We start from the raw sequence: 19,553 nt of genomic DNA on the forward strand, positions 1-19,553 counted from the left end.
AAAAAAAAAAAAAAAAAAAATTTGATGGGAATATTTTTTTATAATATGGGCCAAGAATACAGATCAGAGGCAGAACACTTGCTTAGCACATGTAAGGTCCTGAATCTGATCTCTCCAGTAGGTAGATAGATAGATAGATGCATGGATGGATGGATGGATGGATGGATGGATGGATGGATGGATGGGTGAGCAAGCCATGCTCACAGTAAATCTGAGACCTGCTACATACTCTTATCCCTCATAAACAAACCTTCAGTACATTAAAAATATTTAGGTGCTGTAGCTCTGCCGTTAACAATTGTTCCAAGGACTACCCACTGGAGCTCTCTCACACAGTAATTATTAATGAGATTTGTGTGTCTCAGACATCAGTTTAGAAAATACAGTTACAAGGGAAATAAAAACTTATAAGCCTTTAAAGTCCTCAGGGAAGTTACCTGAGTCATAGATGACCCTCTTCTTCTTGCTGTGCTGCTTTGGTTTGGAGGCATCCTCTTTACTGGAGTTATTAACCTGTAGACGGCAGGGTAGAATTAGAACAGAAGAAGCCTGTACAACTCAAGCCCGGCATTCTCATTAGACTTGGGCTTAGTAGTTTCCAAATGAAGCAATTGTGCCCCATGGAGACATCTGTTGATATCTAGAGACATTGTTTATCACAAAATGGGAGGCAGAGGTTTTATAACATCTAGAGTACAAAAGGGTAGTACTAGCATCACGTAACACAACACTCATCTAGCCCAAAACATCAGGAATGCTCTTGCTGAACTGCATCAGGAGAGGAGACTTACAGAAAAAGCTACGCTATTTCAGCCATCCACTCAAAACTAACCCACATATAACAAAGAGTAAAAGGATGTCAGACATTGTAGGGTCAAGAGGCTTATTAGATCCTGCATGTCCCTGAATGCCTTCGTCTCCAGGGTAGTGCTACCTCAGAAGGTGGTAGAACCTTCAGAGGTGGAGCCCAGTGGAAGGCCCTAAAGGGAGAAGAGGACCCTTCCTTCTTCCTCTTCTGTCTCTTGGTCATAAGGACCACTCTACTCTACCCCATACTTCCTCAAAAGTCCCACAGCAATGAGGCAACAGGTCACAGACTAGAGACCTCCACTACTAACAATCTATGTATTTGTAATTTAAGAGTGACCAGGTGTGCTAGCTCACACCTGTAATCCTGTAACCTCCACTCAGTGGAAGCCTGAGGACCAGAGGTCAAGGTCAATCTCAGCTACAGGGCAAGTTGCAAGCCAGTCTAGGCTACAAGAGACTGTCTCAGAAAGACACAGATTTAACGAAACAAAGTATATGAACAATAGCAAAAAGGTACCAAATTTGACAAAAGACATAAATTTAAAAAGCTCATGGGCTGGTAAGGTAACTCAGCAATCAGAACACTTGTTGCTGTGGCATAGAACCTAGGTTTGGTTCCTAGCACCCACATGGTGGCTCACAATCATCTGTAAATCTAGTTGTGGGGCACCTGACGCCCTCTTCCTTGCTCACCAGGCACATACACTGGGTACAGATATACATGCAGGCTAAAGATTCATACATATCAGAAAAAATAAACCTTAAAAGAACAGCAAAGCATGCTGGCTCACACCTTCAATCCAAATACATAAAGGAAGAAGTTGGCAGATTTCTGTGAGTTCAAGGCCAACCTGGTCTATAATGGGGTTCAGGAATTGCCACACAAACCATTTAGACTCCAGTCTCAGTTAAGCAGGGCTGGTTTATTGAGAGTACATTCCAAGACTGATGGATCATGACTATAGCTCAGTCTCAGGAGCTGAAAGCTACAACCTCAAACATTTCTCAGGGCTAGCTTGTTAAAAAAACAAAAACACAATGAGCCCATACACAGTATGGCATGGTGGTCAGTCCTGACTCAAACTATTTTGGCTAGCTAGAAAGAACAGTTCTAACTGACCATAAGTGGAGTTTATCGGTTATGGAATTTCTTAAGATTAATAAATCTCAGACCAAGCCGGGCAGTGGTGGCAAAAGCCTTTAATCCCAGCACTTGGTAGGCAGAGGCAGGCAGATTTCTGAGTTCGAGGCCAGCCTGGTCTACAGAGTGAGTTCCAGGACAGCCAGAGCTACACACAGAAACCCTGTCTCAGAAAAAAAAAAAGAAAAGAAAAGAAAAAAAAAGAAAATGCAAGTTGCAATATTAGTATTAGAAGAAAACTCCGTTCTCCAGTGAGCAATGAAGAGCACCAGATATGTTTACAGAATTTAAAGAACATTCTTCTTTGAGCTCTTTTGTTGTTGTTTTGTTTTGTTTTTCAGACAGGATTTCTCTATGCAGCCCTAGCTGTCCTAGAACTGTAGACCAGGCTGGCCTTAAATTTGGAGATCCAACTATCTCTGCCTCCAGGGTGCTAGAAAGACGAGTGCTGCCACCACATAGCTCTTCCTTCTAACTTCTTTAAAACACCTAACTGTTAAAATCAAAATTACAATCAATTGTGGAAGATAAAGATATGCATATATAGCATATAATACTGATAAATTAACTTACAGAATTATAAAACCTCTTACAATTTAAATACAGTGCAACAGCATTCATTCAGATACACAATTGCCGTCATTGTCTGCATTCTACAGGAGCACAGCTGGCTTTCTCTGGGTCCAAGAGACAGAGAATGACTCTGTCCTGAGTCTAACAGCATCTACCTGAGGATAGGTTTTTATGTCTCCATGAGCAAACCTGCTTTGTTTTTTTTTTTTGTTTTTTTTGTTTTTTTTTTTTTTGCTTTTTATTGTTGTTGTTGCTTGGTTGGTTTGGTTTGTTTTGTTTTTGAGGCCCAGGCTGGTTTCAAACTCAAGATATTCTTACCACACTCTCTTCATCTTTCCAGAATGTGCTACACTACCACAGGTTGCAAATTTTGATCTTAGGAAGGATTTGTTAGTTTGGTTCTGTTTTGTTGTTGTTACCATTGTTTTTAATGCATATAGGTATTTTGCCTGCATATAAGTCTGTGCACCATGTGTATTCCTGATGCCCATGGAGGACAGACAAAGGCTTCAGACTCTGTTAAGTGGAGTTACAAATGGCTGTGAGCCACCACATGCTAGAAATCGAACCTGGGCCATACGGAAAAACACCCTGTGCTCTTAGTCACTGACCAACTCTCCAGACCAAAATGCAAAGTTTTAACAACTAAAAAAGGAGCTTGGGGAGGGGCCAACAGGCCTGAACGCAGCAAACTATAGAGCTAGGCAGACTAGCCTGTTACATTCTACCTCTTCGATATACTGAACTGAATCTCTAACTACAGCACTCGGCACTTCCAAGGCGCGCACGGCGCTCACTGGACAGCTTACACATACACACTCGGTGTGCACACTGACCTTGGCTTCCTCTACTGCTTTCTTTCCTTTGACAGTTCCCTCGGAAGGTTTTGTCTTCTCAGTCTTTACTGTCTCGTTTACAGGCTTTTTTCCACTTGATATAACCCCAAAGAATTTCCGAATATCCTAAAAACAGAAGAGGAAACGTAAATATTAAATATGTAACATTCTAATTCCAGTCACTAACAGGACAACCTTACTCAAACTGGTCTTTACCCTAGTCAGCTCTCCAAGGCAAGGTCATCTATATTCAGCAGCATCCTTTTTATAAGGAAAGCCATCTGATAAAATTACCTGAATTAAAAAACAATTTTTCTAATGTAAAATAATATTAATCTTCAGAATATAACCAAAAACAAGGCAAAATAAACAAGTAAAATCTTTGCCTGGTGGTAGTGGCACACACCTTTAGTCCTAGTACTTTGGAGACAGAAGCAGGTGGATGTCTGATCTTGATGCCAGCCTGGTCTACAGAATGAGTTCCAGGACAGCTAAGGCTACACAGAGAAACACTGTCTTAAAAAAAAAAATTAATTAATGGTATGAAGAGACAGGCGGATGAGTGGTTACAGCACTTACTGCTCTTGCAAGGGACCTGGGTTAAATGGCTCACAACCACTACCTGACACCAAAGGGTCAGATGCCCTCTGGCCTTTGTAGGCACCTGCACGCATGTGGTACACATAAACTCACACAGGTATACACACATACACACAAAAAAATAAACCATTTTTAAAATGGTTTTTTGACAGTGACAGCAAGGCTCTAACAGGTAGGCAGCAGGCAGTGACTGCAAACGCACACACCGATGTCGTCATCAGCACAGGCAGATGAGAAGACCCCGCTCAGCACCACACAGCCACAGGATTTACAGTCCAGATCATTCTAAGAAACTGAGAATGTTGAAAGATTGTTCTCTACATAACTCTTCTCAAACTCTAACGAGAAAGACTAGTGCCTACTGTAATATGCTCTTTCATTATGTGACCCTGGGTTAAACTACAGAATTTGAATTAATCATACAAAAACAGGTTAAACTACAGAAACTGAATTAATCATACAAAAACTTTACAATATAACTGAACATTAAAAGCACTCAGTTTCCTTATTATTTACATACATACATACTGTCCATCCCTTCCCTTTTGTTTTATTTTTATTTGGTTTTGAGACAAGATTCCACTATGTACCCTAGCTGTACAGGAACTCACTATGTAGGCCCAACTGGCCTCCACTTCATAAGAGATCACCTGCTTCTGCCCTCACCCCCAGGGCTGGGGTTATAGGTGTGTACCACATACCCAAACCCTACCTTTCCTTAATTTAGTTTTGAAGAAACAACTATAGAAAGGAACAAACCTTAGAATCAAAAAGCCTAGGTTCATTCTACTTGTGTGATCTTGGACAATTCATCAGTATCTCAATCTGTTTTTTGATAAGCAAAGTGCAATTCATTATACCTACCCTTTATAAAGTTTAAATATGTATCTCTTATCATTTTGGCTCAGCAAAAAACTTCACTTCATTTTGTGTATTATCCACTCACATCACTAAAATATCCCATCTATAAACTATTTATAAGCAAAGATATAGGATCTCAAATCTTCCTTTCCAGATCTCCCACTATATAAAAGGTTCTAATTTAGTAACTAAATCTAAGTTTACAAAGTATTGCTGCCAGGTTGGTGGCATATGCCTGTAATCAAGGGGTAGAGGCTGGAACATCAGGAGTTCAAGACCAGCTTTAGCTACACAGCAAGTTCCAAACTAGTTTGGGATACAAGAGTCTCTGTCTCAAAAATAAACAAATAAGTGCATAAAGAGGAAGCCAGTGTAATGGCAAGGAAAAGCTGAGCTCAGTCTATGGAGCCCAAGGAAAGGTAGAAACAAGGAAGTGACTCCAGGTTGTCCTCTGACCTCCACATAGATATGGCATATGTGCTCCCACATAAACAATGATGATGATGATAGTAATAATAATAATAAATTTTTAAAGAAAGTGAATAAAATAGGTCTATAGCCCTTGGCTATAAAACTCCTAAAGAGACATCTGTGTCAAGTAGTGAAGAATGGGACAATAAAGAAAATCACAGTCTTATGTATAATTTGCCAAGAACTGGGCTTGAGGCTGACTACTTTATTGCTTCTGAAGGAAATGACAATTTCTAACCAGTCTCACTCTTTAACATGGTACAGTGATTCTTCATTCAAACAATGGGGATTTCTTAGAAACACAAAGGAAAGAAAAAGAAAAGGACAGGGATGATGCCAGTGACTCCACAGAACCAGCAAAGCCCTAAGGTAATAATTAGGAAGCAAGCAGGATAGCTTGGAGGGTAAAGACAGCTGCTGTCAGCCCAAGAACCTCAGTTCTACCCCTGAAGCCTGCACAGTGAAAGGAAAGAACCAGCTCTCACAAGCTGTCCCGACCTCCACTCCTATACCATAGCACATATATGCACAAAAAGAAACAAAACAAAAAAACTAGGATAATTAGGGTACTGGTTTTCAACTTTTTTTTACACCACAGACTAAAGACATCAAAATATTGAGAATGAAGCAACTGGCAGGACAGCCGTGCATGTGTAGGAAGTCTGCCTGCATCTGTCTGCTCACGGGCCTTCTTTTCTTACTCCACCCTCCTCCTCAATCCCCAGACTGATGGCAGCACAAAGGTAGAGAAGTCACAGCACCCTCATCTATCTTAATATCCACTAAGTCTATATTTGGCAAACTCTTCACTAGCACGGAAGCTATCACATCACCTGTGTAGGACTGCCTCCACTGAGAGACAGTGAGGCCTTACGCATAAATATGCACAGTGAGCAACTTGACTTACAAAGGGTGATGTCAGCTCATTTCCGGAGTAACACTTCCTAGTCTAGCATAGCAGGTGTTCAGCGCCTTTAATGAAATGCAGAACAAGCCAAGTCCTACACCAAATAAAGGGCCTCTCAGCTGCCAGTGAAAGTTCTGCTGAGTAGCGAGTTAAAAAGGAACTAGCTCTTTTTTCACATTTATTTCTTCTGTATGCGTGAATATGTACATGGGCACACATCTGTGGAGGTCCCAGGACAACTTTCAAGACTCAGTTCTCTCCTTCCATAGCATGGGTCTCAGGAATCAAACTAAGGTCAACAGGTTTGGCAGCAAGTGCCTTTTCTCAAAAATTAATCTAGCCAACCCAAGAAAAAGAAATTATTTTTTAAATTGACTTTTACAATTTTGACACTGACAAGACCTTCTAAGAGACTACTACGATGTTCAAGCAGCATCCACAAAGCAGACTTCCCAGGCACGGTGATGCTTACCTGTAATCCCTCTCAGAAGCCACCAAAGAGTTAAGTCCCTGTCTCAGAAACAGGGAGTTGGAGGGGACATGTGGTTTAGTGAGCAGAGCGCTTCCCTACCAGGCATGGAGGCCTGGGTTCCAACCCAGCACCACATAAAGGCAGGTGTGCTGGCATTCAGGAAGGGGAAGCAGGAGGACCAGTTCAAAGCCAGTCTGACCTGAGTAAGAGAGTCCATAACTCAAACTAGTTAACTAAAAATTCTGATTACAGAAAGTGAAACAAAAGATATCATAACAAAAATATGTACAAGAAATATATAAATAGGCTTCTACAAATCAATAAAAGACAACTAAGCAGAAAACTGAATGAAAGCTAATCATAGGGAAATTATTAAAGAAATATAAATACCAACAAAACATGCATATGCCTTCTTGCTCAATAATGACATTTCTAAAAGAAATGATAGGGGATGGAAAAGCATATACTGCTCTTGCAGAGGACCTGAGTTTGGATCCCATATCTTATGGCTCACAACTGCCTGTAATTCCAGGATCCAAAACCCTCTTCTGGCCTCCCAGGTGACTTGACCTCACATGCACGTACTCACACAGACACACAGACACAGACACACACACACACACACACACACAAATAATTTTTAAAAATAAATCCTGGGTTGGTGAGATGGCTCAGTGGGTAAGAGCACCGACTGGTCTTCCAAAGGTCCTGAGTTCAGATCCCAGCAATCACATGGTGGCTCACAACCATCTGTAATGGGATCTGATGCCCTCTTCTGGTGTGTCTGAAGACAGCTACAGTGTACTTATAATAATAAATCTTTAAAAATAAATCTTAAGAAAGTATAAAGGAGCTATGCATAGCAGCACACATCTTTAATGCCAGTACTTGGGAGACAGAAGAAGGCAGATGTCTATGAGTTCAAAGCCAGCCTACTCTACATAGAGAATTCCAAGCAGAAAGGAAGAGGGGGAGAAGAGAGAATCGGGAGGAGAGAGCAGCTAAGTGTAGCCACCCCCCTTTTCCTTGGTGAATATTAGATTAAAAAACAGGAAAATTCAAGCAAGACAAAAAATTCAGGCAAAACTGGCATGAGTTAATTTTGGCAGAGATTCTGAAAACTACACTTCTCATGCCTTACTTGCAACAACTGAACAGAGACTTATGTCTACTGATGAGCCTGTAAGGTAAACAGTTAAATAGGGTAATAAAATCAGAACATGTCCCCATCTCAGATGAGGAAATAGAACAGGTAAGACAAAACAAGGTCTTGACAAATGCAACACTTACTAGAAGGACACTTTGAATGAGTTACTTCATTTTTCTGTCCCTTAGTTCCCTCATTATGTCACTTGCCTCTGAATATCCTTCTAAAAGCTAGGCAGTGGTGGCACAGTCTTTAATCCCAGCACTTGGGAAGCAGAAACAGATAAAACAGATAAATCTCTGTGAATTGGGAGCTAGTCTGGTCTACAAAGTGAGGATAGCCAGGGCTACTCAGATGGATCTGTGAGTTAGAAGCCAGCCTGGTCTACAAAGTGAGTTCAGGAAACCCAGGGGTTCTCAGAGAAAATCTCAGAAAAAGAAAAAAGAAAAAAGAAAATCCTTCTGTCAATTCAGATGGCATACCTAAAACCTCTGAAACTGAACTCTGGTCTTCCATCTCCAAATCCCATCACTTACTCTGACTACCTAGTGATGATACTACCTAGTCACTATCCCATAACTCTAAGATAAGGACTATCCAAAACCAGACATACTCCACCATTAACAATTTTCCCCTTGACCCATTTGATCTTAGACACTTATAGGATGGTAAGTCCTTGAGGACTCAAGATGCAAAGCGAGCACCCCTTCATGAGAAAAAGGCCCTTGTGAGGCTCCTTTGGAGAAAAGTGAGTATATAAAGACTGAAACACAATCTGTGGGAAGTCAATGGCAACCATAAGGCCAAGAGAGCCACCTGGCACAGGACCTAAGGGACACCACCTAAACCAGGCCTTACCATGACTACCAGGGCATCAGGTGGTAGTCATCAAAAGTTAAGCTTGGCAACACATCTATGGGTTCTATCCACAAGGCTTGGACACTCCAGATGAGCAGGGTATCAACTGAATGATCGCTTCGGCTCAGACAGACTCCTGTCTGTTGACAATGCTGTTACATGTTTTTACAACACTTTGGCTCCCGAACCAGGCCTTCAGCTTCTCACCTCCTCCCAAACACAGACACCCAGCAAAGCTCACCAATATGCAGCAAAACTAGTAAGTCAGCTTTAAGCCTTCACAAAAATATGCAAGCAGGATCTGAGCTCTCTGCAAATGCACATGAACTCACAAGCACATACCTACAGAGATGCACACATATACATAATATAAAAATAAGGGCTGGAGAGATGGCTCAGCAGTTAAGAGCACTAGCTGTTCTTCTGAGGACCCAGGGTCAATTCCCAGCACCCACATGATAGTTCACAACTGTCTTTAACTCCTGTTCCAGAGCATCTAACACCCTCACACAGACATACATGCAGTCAAAACACCAATGTGCAAATATATATATATATATAATAATAAATAATATAATAAAATATAATAAGAGAGAAATTGAAATTCAAGGGTGGGCCTAGAAAACTGTAGAACATTTGGTGAAAGAATGAGTCAAACAGACTAGAAAGGGTTAAAAGACAGAGCTCAGAACAGGTGTTCTGCAGGGCATCTCAGGAGTGACACAGGTCAGTTTCCTGGATCGGTGCCTGGAACAGGAAGGGCATGCATGTCTGGAATGGCAGGAATGATCCCAGCTATGCAGGATCCAGAAGTGACTGTGGTCTTTCTAGATGTGTCAGAGAAACAGTATGGCGAGTATCTGAACACCCAGAGTTTATGAATCTCATCAGTAAATGTCCAGTCAACTTTAGAGTGAAGCCTTTACTCAGCTCTCATCTAACAGACATCTAAACAACACAAACCAGTCTTGGCCATCCCAAGCAGAACGCACTTTGATGCTAATATCCACCCCTTGACCAAATACAACTTAACATTGTTACAATAGTACAATACCTGGGCAATCATTCAAATCAGATTTTTCTACTAGGAATTATAAATTTTCAACTTTTTACAGCCAGGGGGCTTGAACCTGAGGTCTTGCCAATGCTAGACAAGTACTCTACCGCTAAGCTCCACTCCCAGCCCATTTCTTATCTTTGAGGCAAGGTTCATTAAAATGTCCAGACTAGCCTTGAATATATTCTGTAATCTAAGCAGGACCTGAACTTGTGGCCCTCCTGCTTTGTCTTTCTGTGGCTGCAATTATAGCTTGCACCACTAGGGATGGCCCACTACTTTTTAAACTAAAAATTTATTAAATGGAATAGAGATGGTTCAGTGCCAAAGAGCACTGGCTGCTCTTCCAAAGGATGTAAGTTCTCAACAGTCACATGGTGGCTAACGACCATCTGTGACTCTAGGTCCAGAGAGCCCTACACCTCTTGGCCTCTTAAGGGCAGTGTAGTCACATGGTACACAGACACACATTCAGACAAAAACATCCACACACATAAAATAAAAATAAATTGCATGGTAGTGGTGGCACATGCCTTTAATCCCAGCACTTGGAAGGCAGAGGCAGGCGGATTTCTGAGTTTGAGGCCAGCCTGGTCTACAGAGTGAGTTCCAAGACAGCCAGGGCTACACATAGAAACCCTGTCTGGAAAAAACAAACAAACAAAAATAAATAAATAAGTTTAAAAAAAAAACTTTTCAGTAATGGTTCACATCCTTAATCCTTGTAATTGGGGCAGACAGATCTCAGTAAGTTCAAGGCCAGCCTGGTCTATACAATAGATTTCAGGTGAGACAAGACTATATAGTGAGACCCTATTTCAAAAAAGCAAAAACAAACAAACAAAACAATGCAAGGGGACATACAAATTGCTAAATGCTCTTATGCTGGGCGTGGCAGCACATACATGCAAACCCAGCACTGGGGAAGCTGAAAGCAGGACTACCAAATTCAAGGCCAGCCAGGGCTACGGACAAGTACCAGGCCAGAAAGGGCTAGACAGCAAGACCTGTCCCGTACCCCTCCCCTAGGAAATTCTTGATTAGGTTTTTTGCTGTGACTATACTTGCTGCTTTTTGGTTTAAGAAAATGCGCCAGGCAGTGGTGGCGCATGCCTTTAATCCCAGCACTTGGGAGGCAGAGGCAGGTGGATTTCTGAGTTCAAGGCCAGCCTGGTCTACAGGGTGAGTTCCAGGACAGCCAGGGCTACACAGAGAAACCCTGTCTCGAAAAAAAAAAGAAAGAAAGAAAGAAAGAAAATGTAAGAGGAGGGTGGGGAGATAACTCAGCTGTAAGAGTGCATGCTATGCAAACAGGAGGGCCTAAGTTCAAATCCCCAAACCCCACACAAAGATCCAAGCACGAGTGCACATACACATCTGTAACCCCAGCACTGAGATGGGAGCATAGACAAGAGGACTGCGGGGGTTGGCTAGCTCGGGGACTCAGTGAAAGACCCTATCTCAAAAGAATATGGTGGACAGAAACAACAGGATGCCAGGGGTCTTCCTCGGGATGGACACACACACAAAGATATTAAATTAGCACTGTGTGTTATTCTGAACTAAATTATTAAAATGTATCTTCTATATTAGATCTATATGCCTGATTCTTGTGTCGCATTACCATATTGTGGCTATAAAAGACAAAAACAACTTTCACTTTTAGTAGGCCATTTCCTCTCCTACAAAATTGGCTTTTAGCCACACAAATTACTTTTTTTAGAAATCAAAACTGTCACAACACACAGCAGACATTTAGTTAGCAAAGTCTAGCACTGCCTCAAGCACTCCCTGAGGAGGACACCATGAGCTAACCAAGCATGGTCTTTACATAAGTGGAGAGAGGACTACACAGGACACCCACACAACTGTAACAGGTTCCAGGAAAAAAACTGCTCAATGTCCCTCCAGATTCCCTTTCCCTCCGGCCACCACTAAATACTTCTCAACGTCTTGGACAGGCCAGGATCAGTGCTAAGTGCTCAGAAGAACTGACACAGGAAAGAAAAGAACACAAACAAAACAAAAGCCCCTCCACTCTCACAGAGCTCTCTGAGAACACAAGCTGAGCAGAAAAAATGAAGCCCAGCCAGGAAGAGAAAGCAGGACTAACTATTCCTCTTCCTGACGATGAAAAAAGTGCCTGTTTGTTTGTTTTGGGGGTTTTCTCTGTGTAGTCCTGACTGTCCTAGAACTCATTCTATAGACCACACTGGCCTCAAACTCACAGAGATCCACCTGCCTCTGCCTCTGCCTCTGCCTCTGCCTCCCAAGTGCCGGGATTAAAGAAGTACACCACCATCATCAGGTGACAAGGAAAAATTCAGAGCATACAATAAAGTCTCTTAAACACTCATCATAGACATTTTCAGGTCCCTGATCCAAAATTACAAAATTAAAAAAAAAAAAAAAGCTGAGTACAACATGGAAATTATTGTCCAATTCAAGTTTAAAACAGTAAGGTCTCTTTTCACACTGGCTAAAGTGGGATAACTAATGTCTAAGACTGATTGTGCCTGATTTATTTCACAATTCTGACATTTACCACGGCTAACATACTGGGATTGTTCTCATTCCAGAGGTTAACATTTCACAAATTATTTCTAATCCAAAAATATCAAACTTCAACTATCTATGTTCAAACCAAAAACAGACCTATGATATAATAAAGTAAAACACTATATTTCTGTAGGCTACTTTACAGTCGTGAAAAAAATAAAATAAACCAAAGCTTCACATGTAGCCCTGACCAGTCTGGAATTGGCTATGTAGACCTCAGACTCAGGATCCTCTGCCTCTGCCTTCTGAGCGCTGAGATTAAAGGTGTGTACTGTCACCACACCCACTCATGAAATGTTTTAATAATTTAAATACGACGCCATGAACAAAATGACTTTAAATGACTTTATTTGATTTGCTGAGTATGAGTGTCTTACCTGCATGTATGCGTGCATATCACATACGTGTCTGGTGCCTATGGAGATCAGAAGAGGTCTCGGGTCTCCTGGAAACGGAGTTATGGGAAGGTTATGAGCCTCTATGTGGGCACTGGGAACTGAACCCGGGTCCTCTGCAAGAGCAACAAGAGCAGCAAGCGCTCTTAACCATTGAGCCATCTCTCTAGCCCCTAGAACAGTAGTTCTCAACCTTCCTAACCATGTTACTACTTCATAACTATAATTTTGCTACTGTTATGAACTGTAATGTAAATATCTATGTTTTCCAATGGTCTTCGGTGACTTCGGTGAAAGGGTTGTTCAACAACCTCCAAGGGGTTGTAACCTACAAGTTGAGAACTGCTACTCTAAAAAATGACAGTAACTCTTACCTCATTGATATTTTTTATTGGAATTACAAAGTTTATTCACACATCAAGTATTTTTAAGCTTTCAAAACCTGATGAGTTATATTTTCCCTAGAAATATTCAAAACCAAGCACACATATAAAACTCCAAATACAGGTGTAGGATGTAATTCAGGATAAAGTATTTGCCTGTCATCCATAAGGCTTAGGTGCACTCTCCAGCACTGAAGAGGTGGGAGAAGGGGCAAGGGGCAGGAGCTAGTGTAATGGCACAGTGGGTAAAGGTGCTTGTCACCAACCCTGATACCCTAAGTTCAATTCCCAAGACCCATACCAGCAAGTTGTCTCTGACCTCCACACACACGCACTGTGGCAGGCATGTACACACACAATAAATTAATAAAATAAATCAGAAAATAGGTATGACTGGTTACATAAATAAATTGTGACTGGGCAGAGTGATACATTCCTGTAATACCAGAAATTGAGACCACCCTGGAATACTTGGTGAAACCGTCTCAACAGAGAGAAAGATGGGCGGAGGCAGAGAGAGGCAGTTCCCATCTTTAGGATGTAATTAACAATTCTGCAAGATGACTTGATTAGAAAGAAGTGTTGTAAATCAAGCAACCCAAATACAATTTTGATAAACACAGATCAAACTAAATTACCAGACTTTGTCAGGTACTAAAAAGGAGATAGGTATATTTTCTAATTTTTAATCTGTACTAAGACATTTCCAACTTGCTTTCAAATCCACTAGTATAAAAAGATGAAAAACAAAACGTTTTGCTATACTCTCATGAACCCAAAAGAAATGCAGCATTAGACGGCCTTCGGCTTTGGAAACCCCAGAGTACAAACACTGATGCACACTGCTCTGAAGCAGGCACAAGCAGCTCTCACTACTTTTCTGCACTTGATAGGAACTCGACCAGCAGACGCAGTAGATGAGAAAGGAGAGAGGACACACACTATGTCACTGTCATTTGCCTTTGATGCTCTGCAGAGCAGCTGCCACAGCAATACACATTGGTCTTACTTCTCTATTTTAAAATTAGCAAAGAAATAAAAATATTGTTTACCATCCTAAATGGCCCACCAAATTCACAAGAAAAATTATCGTCAACATACTTCACAAAAGCTACTCAAATATTTACCAAGCTTTTACTTTATAAATCACTAAAATGCAAAACTATGTTTTTTTTCTTTTGGTTTTGGTTTTTCAAAACAAAGTTTCTCTGTATAGCTCTGGCTATCCTGGAACTCACTCCATAGACCACCCTGGCCTTGAACCCTGAGATCCTCCTGCCTCAGCCTTTCCCATTTGTATTAGAATTTGGCTAAAAAAAAAAAAAAATAGAATTTGGCCTACCAGGTATGAAATAGGTACAAGATAATTCTTTATTCATCCCTGTTTTCTTTCAAGTATGAAATATAAACATCCAAGTTTATTCTTTATTCTTTAGCATGAGGGTTATCTGGCCTTTTTTTGTTTATTTTGTTTTGTTTTATTTGTTTTTTGGAGACAGGGTTAGTCTGTGTAACAGAGCCCTGCCTGGCTCTCTCTTTGTATACAAGGCTGGCCTTGAACTCACAGAGATCAGCCTTCCTCTGTCTCTTGAATACCAAGATTAAAGGTATGTGCCACCATGACTAGCTTTGGCACCCTTTTTTTTAATAGACTATTGAATTATCTGACACCTCTGTTAAAAGTCAAAAAGCTGGAGACCTCAAGTTCAACAACTCCCAGAGCAAAAGTTAATCTCTGTCTATAGATGTGCTTCAGAAGAGAGGGGAAGCCCCTAAAATGGTATTATGTGCCTATATCCATTTCTGCCATCAGACAATTTGCATACCTCTCACCACATTTCTCAAAGGGAACTGGTGGCCCAAGCAGAAGTTAAGAACTATTGTCCTATAATATAACTTATGCACAGGTGTTCACTAAACACTCGTTAAAGTGAACTTTATTCTGGGTAGGGCTCTGCTAGGCTTCTTTTTGTGCTAACTGCTGGAGGACTAAATTGAATACCAATCTAATATATCACTTTTGAAACCTTTGCTTTATCCTTTTAAGTGCATGGCCGTTTTGCCTGTGTATATGCATGCATACCATGTACATGCCTGGTGCTCGCTCCTGAAGCTCAGAAGACTGAATCCTCCTCAGACTGGAGCTCAGATGGCTGTGAGCCTCCGTGTGGCTGCTAAAAATCAAGCCCAGGATTGATTACAAGAGCAACAAGAGCTTTTAACAGCGGAGTCATCAATCCCATCCCAAATATGTAGTATGTATGTATGTATGTATTTTATGTGTGTGTATGTAGACATGAGTACGAGTGCCCTCAAGGACCAGGTGCCTTGAATCCCTTGGAGCTGGAGTTTCTGGCAGCTGCTAGCCACCTGATATAGGTGCTAAGAACAGAACCAGAGTCCCCTTTGCAGGAGCAGCAGGTACTCTTAACCACTAAGCCATCTCTCCAACACAATACAAAATCCTAGAAACTTTTCCTTTTAACAAACAGTAAAAATGGACAATTTACCCATTCCTTTTAAAGATGATTACTTTAAGTGCTACAAGAATGAACCAGAACTGGGTTTTGGTTCAATTGTTAAAGAGTTTACCACAAAAGAATAAGGAATCGCCGGGCGGTGGCGGCGCACGTCTTTAATCCCAGCATTTGGGAGGCAGAGGCAGGCAGATTTCTGAGTTCGAGGCCACCCTGGTCTACAAAGTGAGCTCCAGGACAGCCAGGGATATACAGGGAAACCCTGTCTCGAAAAACAAAACCAAAACAAACAAATAAGAATAAGGAATCAATTCCAGATCCCTAGTACCCACAAAAAAAAGCAGGTGTATGGTGGCACATATCTGTAATCCTATTACTGGTGAAGCAGAGACAGACAAGCTACCTGGAGCCAATTTAGGTAATGGGTGAGTTTCAGGTTCTGTGAGCGACTCTGTCTCAAAAACTAAAGTGAGTCTAGTGGGATGCGTAAGTGGGTAAAAGTATTTGCTGTACAAGAGGAGGAACTGAGTTCAGACTGGCAGAGCCCACATAAAACTAGGCATGGCTACACATGCCTATAATTCCAGCAGTAGGGGAAGCAGAGGCATGAGGATCCCTGGAGGAGTTTGCTGTCCTAGAAGAAAAACAGCAAGCTGAGTCAATGAGAGATTCAATCTCAAGAAGAGAAAGCTCAGAGAGAGTGCTAGAGCCACACACACTCCCAATGTCCTCCTCTGCCTGGACTCACACAGACAGAGAGAGAATAAAAAGGAAAGCCCACAGACCATAAATGCTCAGAAAGTTCACCTACCTTCTAGGATCAGAAGCATCTATGATGCCCCTACCATTTTTTTCTCCTAATTTTCTGAGATAGGATCTCATGAACTCCAGGCTGGCCAGGAACTATGTAACAGAGACAGGACTTCAACTCCTGATCCTTCTGCCTCTACTTCCTAAGTAATGGCTAAGAGCATGCCCAGCTTTTTATGCCCTTAAAAACTGATGTAAACACCTACAAGATTTTTCACCAAATAAAAAAGACAGATTGGACATGGTGGTACCTACCTTTGACCCCATCAGAGACAACAGAGGCAGAGGCAAAAGGCAAAAGGATCTGTTAGTTCAAGGCCAGCATGGTTTACACACAGTTTCAGATCACTCAGAGATGGATACACAGTAAGACCCTGTCTCAAAAACAAAACAAAAACCCTATGTAATTTCTAGTATCTTTCCTGAAAAACAGATTACTGCAACTGGAACAACTCTCTAACACTGTACTACATGCCAAGCTCCAGAATCAAAGTTGTACATACATTGTTTCTCTCATTGACCCTGCAGCAGACGGATGATTCAGAGAGGCTGGCGGTCATGAGCGCCAGGGATCCACCTAGCTCCCTCCCTCAACATCGGGGTTACAAATGCATACAACTGCACCTGCATTTTGAGTGCTGGGGACCCAAACTCAAGTCCCCGTGCTTGTAGGGCAGGCACTATACCAATTGAACCATCTCTCTGGCCCTTAACTTGTTTTAATTCTGCAAGTAATCAATTAAAGAAGGCTGAATAGTTAACAGCACTTGCTGCTCTCATAGAGGACCCAGGTTCAGTTCCCAGCACACACATGGCAGCTCACAACAACCTGAAAATCTAGTTTCAGGAAACCCAACACCCTCTTCTGGCCTCCACAGGCACCAAGCACAATACGTGGTGCACATGCATGCAAACACTTATACACATAAAATAATAAATATATATCTTTTAATTAACTTAAGAGGGCCAAGTTGCTATAAGCTGTCATGTGGGTGCTGGAAACTGAACCTGGGTCCTCTACAGCTATGCTATGACACACACATTAAAAAAAAAAGGAAATAAATGTTAATGTTAAGTTATCAAGGTAGTTATTATTCATCTCATCCTTTTTGCAAGTAGAAACCAAGAAATTAAGCTACTTGCTGGGTCCACACCAGTAATCCCAGCACTTGGAAGTCTGAGACAAGAGTCACACTAGTTAATCTACTTGTATAGACCCAGATAATTATTAAGCATATTAGCATACTAATATAACTATTAACTATTAAACAAAGTCTTTATCCATTCTCCATCATCAAAATCTCATCAACTTTCCACAAATATCAAAATACCCAAATTCCAAAATGCAATGCTGATCATTTTAGGGAAGCAGGATAATGTAGTGATCAGAAATACCTAGGTTCTCCTTCAAGTTTAACTGCCTTCTAGTTGTGTGACTTTACTGTTCTAAAACTAGACTGTGCGGGTAGTGGTGGCACACACCTTTAATCCTAGCACTTGGGAGGCACAGGCAGGCGGATTTCTGAATTCAAGGCCAGCCTGGTCTACAGAGTGAGTTCCAGGACAGCCAGGGCTACACAGAGAGAATCTGTGTAGAAATAAATAAATAAATAAATAAATAAATAGAAAGAAAGAAACTGGACTGTGGAGTGCCTAGAAGTTGAGGCAAGAGGATCATGAGTTCACATCAGCCTAATCTATATACACTGTAATTTCAAGACCTGATACATGATACTATTACCCCAAATTTTCCTTCAAAACAATGAACTTGGAACTGAGCATGAAGGTATTGGACTTTAATTGCAGAACTCAGGAGGCAGAGGCAGAAGCATCTCTGTTAAAGACCTGCCTTGAACAACAACAACAACAAAACCAACAACAACAAAAAAGAAGTAGAGAGGCTAGAAATGTGGTTCAGTGATTGGGAGCACTTGTTGCTCTTGCAAAGGACCTGGCTTCAGTTTCCACCACCCACATGATAGTTCATACCCATGTATGACTCCAGTCCCAATGCCCTCTTCAGACCTTCTTGGGACCAGGGCTGTATGCACTGCACATACATACATGCAGACAAAACACTTGTACACATAATTATTTTTTTAAGTTTTATCAAAACAGGATTTCTCTGTGTAGCCTTGGCTATCTACTTGTATAGACCCAGATAATTATTCACTCTGTATAGCAAGCTGGCCTTGAACTTATAGAGATCTGCCTGCCTCTGCCTCCCAAGTGCTGTGATTAAAGGCATTAACCACCAATGAACTGGAGAGGTGTGGCTGGGGAGATGTCTCAGAGTACTTGCTGCTCTTTCAGAGGACATGAGCTCAACTCCAATTCTAAAGGGTTCGACACCCTCTTTTGGCCTCTGCTGGCACCAGGCATGCATATTCACAGAAACATACATATTACAAGTTAAAAGAAATTTAATGAACTTGGGGGCTGAACAAATGATTCAGTGGTTAAGAGTGCATACTGTTCTTTGCAGAGACCCTGACTTCCATAACTAACACTCACAGAAAGCAGCTCAAAACCACCTGTAACTCCAGCTCCTGAGGATCTGACACTCTCTTCTGGCCACTATGGGCCTTCAAACATATGTGTGCATACACAAACACAGACTAACAGACACACGTAACTAAAATAAGAATAAATCTTTTTCAAAACAACACTTCAGATGAATTTATAGAAGGTATTTAAAGCAAACAAATCACCTATTATCCCGAAAATAAAAAGGCTGACTCTGGGTGGCTACCATCACTATCTTTTTTCCCCCAAGAATAAAAAGTTGAAATTTTCTCCAATTTGGTATAAATGCTGGTGCTCTGACAGCTTAAGAATAATAAAAGTATATATATATACATATATATATATATGTATATATATATATACTTATAATGTGTGTATGTACACACACATAAATATATATGATTGTTAAATATCTTGTAGATTAGCTGAACACCTTCAGTTGTCCTGTAAATTAAAAATTATTTCAAACTTGTAACTGTCTCCTATGCCAGGGACTATTTCACTTTCAAACTATTTGAATGTCCACTACAACAGAATTATATACTGAAGTTGGAACTAAGGGTTTTTTAAAAAACTACTTTTCGTAACAGGTGATAAGAGATGACAGCTGTCAAATACATAACATCCGTCTGTACTCGCCGTGTTTTTAATCCTGGTAAACCAGGTTATC

General features: G+C 41.2%; 1 protein-coding gene across 7 annotated transcripts in view; it reads right to left on the reverse strand.

Annotated features, from left to right (window-relative positions):
* Positions 1-19,553, reverse strand: part of Rfc1 (replication factor C subunit 1) — a 66,823-nt gene that overhangs the window by 46,549 nt on the left and 721 nt on the right. For 5 of the 7 annotated variants that reach the window (XM_031342414.1, XM_031342415.1, XM_031342413.1 and 2 more), the window contains exons 2-4: positions 12,670-12,803; positions 3,361-3,486; positions 438-513 (exon numbers count right to left, since the gene is read on the reverse strand). In XM_031342414.1, the coding sequence (XP_031198274.1) occupies positions 438-513; positions 3,361-3,486; positions 12,670-12,687 (220 nt within the window). In that variant the 5' untranslated portion in view covers positions 12,688-12,803. The remainder of the gene's footprint in view (positions 1-437; positions 514-3,360; positions 3,487-12,669; positions 12,804-19,553) is intronic. The other 2 variants (XM_031342411.1, XM_031342416.1) reach the window with 2 other exon arrangements.

The sequence above is a fragment of the Mastomys coucha genome, unplaced genomic scaffold (genome assembly GCF_008632895.1).
Source record: "Mastomys coucha isolate ucsf_1 unplaced genomic scaffold, UCSF_Mcou_1 pScaffold22, whole genome shotgun sequence".
Lineage (NCBI taxonomy): Eukaryota > Metazoa > Chordata > Mammalia > Rodentia > Muridae > Mastomys > Mastomys coucha.